General features: G+C 37.7%; 1 protein-coding gene and 1 long non-coding RNA gene across 2 annotated transcripts in view; both read left to right on the forward strand.

Annotated features, from left to right (window-relative positions):
- The first annotated feature begins 1,516 nt into the window (after nucleotides 1-1,516).
- Nucleotides 1,517-6,000, forward strand: part of LOC128249857 (uncharacterized) — a 9,958-nt gene continuing 5,474 nt past the window's right edge. Inside the window, exon 1 of the long non-coding RNA XR_008265977.1 lies at nucleotides 1,517-1,993. This is a non-coding gene — a long non-coding RNA (uncharacterized LOC128249857). The remainder of the gene's footprint in view (nucleotides 1,994-6,000) is intronic.
- Nucleotides 1,987-3,916, forward strand: LOC106877450 (zinc finger protein 420). Its single transcript, XM_014926353.2, has one exon. It carries the CDS (start codon nucleotides 2,115-2,117, stop codon nucleotides 3,540-3,542), a length of 1,428 nt encoding a protein of 475 aa, XP_014781839.1. The 5' UTR covers nucleotides 1,987-2,114; the 3' UTR covers nucleotides 3,543-3,916.

Consider the following 6,000-nt stretch of genomic DNA (forward strand, 5'->3'; position numbering starts at 1 on the left):
TAACTTCAATCAAGTGTGTGATTTATTTATAAACAGCTAAAAAAAAAAAAACCCACACACATTTCAGAGTAGTACGGATGATACTAGTAAGACGTAAGTTATTTCCCTTGTATTTTTATTTACTTTTTTACCTCCTTATACTGGAAGATTACCCCCACCACTACATCAATTCCGTCCAACACTTCGTCGACAACAATCACTTGAACCTTCAATGAAGACACATGGTGCATGCTGTGCAACCTCCTCAGCTCTTTCACTATCAATTGTATTCCGTTCTCACCTCTGCACCTAACTTTCCTGCTATCCACTGCGCTCAGATGTGGGTTACCGCCCCAGCTAGTCACTAAGGTTGTAACGCAACCAGTATCCACAGGGGCTCAAGCCTCTCTCAACCCCACCTAAACGTTTATTATTGGCAGCGACCGTGAATGCGCCTCTAATCGGTTGACAGAGTAGCTACAGGCGCAGTAGCTCCCCTCCATCAATTTCCCTGTTTACATTGGTTAACAATGTGCCCAGGCTGGTCACACCTGTAGCACACCACTTCCGGTTTCGGTGCCGTGTAGTCCCTGACTCTATGAGGACCCAGACACCTGCAACATGGTCCCTTCGTTGTTCGCCGAGCTTCTCTCACCTCATTCTTCTCCCTGGTAGTTTCCATTTGCCTCTTCGTCGTTTTCGTCTCTGCCATCGTACAAACTACATCGCGTGCGTTGTTCTTAGTCATGACACGAGATCGCTCTATCAACTCACTCACCAGCATGGTATGGATAACCGGTAGCTGCTGCCAACTTATTGAGATGTGATCGGGAAATCTGGTCACAAAGGCCAACCTCACAACACTCTCCATTGCCTCGCCAGAAATCCCTGCTAAAACCACCAATCTCCTAAACTCACTCGCATAGTTGTCGACATGTTCTCCGACCTGTTGTGGCAAAACTGAGATCTCAAACAGACGATCAGTCAATTTCATTTGCTATGCGCATGTGCAAAATCTTGAATTCCAATTTTGAAAGTATGTTCGTGTTTTTCTTATTTTGGAATTAAGAAGACAAACAAAAGTCGTTTGTTATGTGCAGATTTTAAAACCCGATCTTAGAAGCAGAAGAGTCAAAACCCGAGGATCTTATCTGATAATTTAACCAAAGTGATAAAACAAGGTATGTAAAAGGTAACTTATTTTCGCAATCCTTCGGTATTGGTAGACATCGTTCACCCACACAATTTTCCTTCATGACATGGATAAAGAGGCTAGGCTGAAACAGAGGGTGAATGACGTCGTCTCCTCGTACCAACATTCTGAAAACCAATATCGAAATATTGCCCTTTTGGAATACAAAATTTCTGTGTACGTTTCTGTCAGCAATTATGTTTCTCTCAGACGTGCGCGCACGCACACGCATGCACACGCATACACACACACACACACACACACACACACACACACACACCTTCGTTGTGGAGCAACATAGTATAACTACACATAATTAACGAAGTTTTCAGTACAAAAAATATTTGCTATTCCTAGATAAACACAACACGAAAATAATTTGTGATATGGTATCAAAATTGAAATAAATATAGAAAGCTGAAATTTAGAAAAATTAAAAAAAACCTCCTTTTACCTGAGGAATAAGAATATTTGCCAGACATTTAGCTGTTATTTCTAGCATAACGGGTTTTCTGGTGAGGGCTTGATAGTTTTTCGTCTGCTGTTTCAGGAGAAATCTACGCATGCGCAAACAAACATATCCAATATATAAAACAGCCAGAGTTCTGTGCCCTTGGAAAGCCAGACGGGGCGACATCGGATGTTTTGTAAGAAAACTTGAAATTTTGGAAAAAGAAATTATTTCGGTTCCTAACCTCCGTATTTTTCTAAGTGAAATTAAAAACAACAACAAAAAAAGAAAATTCGAAAAAGCAACCCGCATTGTGTACTTTTATACTGTTTGTGATGGACAATTCCCTCACATATGCGCGCATTCTTGTGGTAAGTAGATAATATATATATTCTGCATTTGTAAATAGAATTCCGTGGTAACAAGACGAGAAACTGAACCATAATATATTTACAGACATTTCTCGGCTTTCGAAATTCTTCGAGTCTAACTATGGAAGATATAAGTCACTTGGAGTTCTGTAACAACACAGTCATTTATAACAATGTAGATTCAGTTCCACAGACATACAGCCGAGAGAAAGTTCTACTTACTAAAACGTTTACGAACCGAAGTTCAGTGGAGGGAAAGAATTCAGAATATAGCTGTGAGATTTGTAAGAAAACATTCTCTTCAGAATATGAACTCTTCACGCACCAAGAAAAAATACACAATAGAGAAAAACCTTACCACTGTGAAATATGTGATAAATCTTTTGTCTCTCGCAGAAATTTAACAAGGCACAAAAAAGTACACAACGCCGAGAAACCCTATCATTGTGAAATATGCGGGAAGTTTTTTGTTTCTAACAGTAATTTAAGAAGACACACCGGAATACACACCGGAGAAAAACTTTTCCACTGTGAAATATGCGGGAAATCTTTCGTAGAACGGTCTAAGCTTACACTGCATATACGTAGTCACACGGGAGAGAAACCCTTTCACTGTGAAGTGTGTGGAAAAAATTTTGTCTCTAACGATCATTTGAAAACACACAAAAGAAGTCACACTGGAGAGAAACCCTATCACTGTGAAGTATGTGGAAAATCTTTTGTGTCAAACGATTATTTAAAATCACACAAAAGGAGACACAGTGGAGAGAAACCCTACCATTGCGAAATATGTGGAAAATCGTTTGTTGATAGTAGTAATTTAGCAACACACAAAAAAATACACACTGGAGAAAACCCTTTTCATTGTGAGATATGTGGGAAGTCGTTTATTCAGAATTCTCATCTTACCAACCATAGACGTAACCACACAGGCGAGAAACCCTATTGCTGTGATGTGTGTGGAAAATCTTTTGTCTCTAATGGACACCTAAAAGTACACAGCAGAATTCACACTGGAGAAAAACCGTTTCACTGTGGAATCTGCGGTAAATCTTTCAGGGAGAATTCTAACCTTACAATCCACAAACGATCACACACTGGAGAGAAACCTTATTACTGTGAAACATGTGGAAAAACATTTGTGGTTAACAGTAATTTATTGAGGCACAAAAGAACGCATACTGGAGAAAAATTGTTTCACTGTGAAATTTGTGGAAAATCTTTCACCCTTAATTCGAATCTTATTATCCACAAACGTGGACATACGGGGGAAAGACCCTATCACTGTGAGATATGTGGAAAATTCTTCATTCGAAATTTTAATCTGCTACTCCACAAACGAATACATACTGGAGAGAAACCTTATCACTGTGGAATTTGTGGAAAATCATTTTCTGTTAATTCTCGTCTTGTAGATCACACACGTAGACACACGGGGGAAAGACCATATCGATGTGACATATGTGGCAAGTCTTTTATCAATAATTGTGATTTGAAAAAACACGAGCGAACACACACTGGGGGGAAATCTTTTGAAGGTGAAACATGAAAAATCCTTCTTTTGTTGCAAGTTAACTCTTTGGCATTCGAATCGGCCATATCCAGCCTAAATATTCAACCAGTTTTATGTTAAAACTGGCCAGATTTGGCCTCTCACTTATCTTACAATGTCTTTTTAAAACTAAGCAATCACAATGACAATGTCTCTTAGCTACATGGTTAATTCAAAACAATGTGAATAAATAAGTGTTATGCTTGACAGTAATCTGAATGCTAAATGGTTCAAATTTGTTAACTAAGAAATCCAAAGTGGAGAATATATATGAAATTATTCTTAGAAAAGTGGTTCCCAACTAGGGTCCTTATAAGAGTTTGTCGTTAAACTTTATCTGCAATAAATTGGTTATACTTCAATACACAAAATATTTTAACAATTTTTTCTTTTGCACAATTTCTAATTATATTTAATTATAGAAAGACTGCTAGCTGTCAGAATCATTAGCACACTGGGCAAAATGCTTTTAAGCATTTGGTCTGTCTTTACAATCTAAGTTCAAATTCTGCTGAGGTTGATTGTTTTTTTTTTGCCTTTCATCCTTTCAGGGTTGATAAAATAAGTACCAGTTGAGCACTGGGGTTGATGTAATCAACTAGCTCCCTTCCCTAAAATTGCTGGCCTTGTACCGAAATTTGAAAGTAATATCTAATTATAAAAATATAATGGGATTTTTTTAACCATCAAAGGGCTATGTGGATCCATCCAAGTAAAATAGGAATCAAAGGGGTTCATAGGTAAAAAATGGTTGAGGAACTCTGTCTTAGAATGCTCATCTTGTGGTTTACAAATGTGTGCACATCTGAGAAAAAAAAATCATTAAAATATCTGGGAAAACCTTGTTTGTGAATCATAAAATGGTAGTCAACAGTTGAATAGACATTGGACTAAAACTATATACAGTAATCCCTCGCCATATCGCAGTTCACCTATCATGCACTCAGTACATTGTGGTTCACCTATCGTGCACTCAGTACATCACAGTTCACCTATCGCACACTCAGTACATTGCAATTCACCTATCATGCACTCAGTACATCACAGTTCACTTATCGCGCACTCAATACATTGTGGTTCACCTATTGTGCACTCAGTGTATCACAGTTCACCTATTGCACACTCAGTACATTGCAGTTCACCTATCATGCACTCAGTACATCACAGTTCACCTATCGAGCACTCAGTACATCATGGTTCACCTATCGCACACTCAGTACATCACGGTTCACCTATCATGCACTCAGTACATCATGGTTCACCTATCACACACTGAGTACATCGCGGTTCACTTATTGCGCACTCAGTACATCGCAGTTCACTTATCGTGTGCTCAGTACATCGTGGTTCACTTATCGTGCACTCAGTACATCGTGGTTCACTTATTGTGCACTCAGTACATCATGGTCCACTTATCACGTGCTCAGTACATCGTAGATTTTTCTGGCTAATATATGTAAATTTATATCACAGACTCCAGTATATCACAGGTTTCTATGGCCAATAGGTATTTATATTTTTTTAGATTTTAATTATTTCTGTAGGAGGTTTTGGAGCATAACACCTGCGATAGCTAAGGGATTACTGTAAATGTTAAATGTGCGAGAAATCCTTCATTGTGAAATAAGTCAGTACATTAATCATGTAATCTGCAAATACACTCAGTAGAAAGACCTATTCATTGTTATTTGTCAATAAAATTTCTTTGAGACGGTCTTATTAATCATGGCTTGAAAAACAGGAACAGAAGCATTTAGCTGTGAAATCAGGTGCAAATTATTCTGAATTAAAAGCCATCTCTGTTAAACATGTACATGCATGCATGCACACACACACCATAATCATTTAACATTCATTTTCCTTGCTGGCACAGGCTTGACAGTTTCATACACATGCATGTATGTTTGCATGCATGTAAAGTGGGAATTTCCACCCAGCATATTTGAAGAATCGTCAGTATTGTCAAGTGTGATAGTTGACATGAAACCAATGGTAACATTCTGACCAGTTATATACTGTAACTAGTAATATACTGCTCAATGATGCATGTGTTTGTGTGTATTTATATATATATATATATATATGCAGGGTGATTGAGGAGTAACTCCCTTATTTTAAAATACTTATAAATTATGGATCTTTGTGATTTGACGGCCAACACTTGTTTTCTTAACGAAACACTTTCAAACTTGGGACACTGGTAGAATGTGTCATACAAAACAACTTTTTCTCTTAGCCTTCTTAACAAAAAATTGTACATGGCAAGTTATTTCATGTTAAAGTTGTCGTATTTCTGTAATTTCAACCAATCACTGACGTCTATTCAGCTGAATACAGTCAGCGCTCTTTCGTAAACAATCATTTTTGGCCGGTCATAAAAATGTTATTCCGTGTGACATATTTCATCCGGTTTAATCGTAATTTATACGCATATATTGTTTATATAATAAATTAC

The sequence above is a fragment of the Octopus bimaculoides genome, chromosome 18 (genome assembly GCF_001194135.2).
Source record: "Octopus bimaculoides isolate UCB-OBI-ISO-001 chromosome 18, ASM119413v2, whole genome shotgun sequence".
In the NCBI taxonomy this organism is placed as follows: Eukaryota; Metazoa; Mollusca; class Cephalopoda; order Octopoda; family Octopodidae; genus Octopus; species Octopus bimaculoides.

What these genes read in the sequence shown, in the direction of transcription:
- LOC106877450 (XM_014926353.2), top strand. Translation starts at nt 2,115, where the DNA reads ATGGAAGATATAAGTCACTTGGAGTTCTGTAACAACACAGTCATTTAT.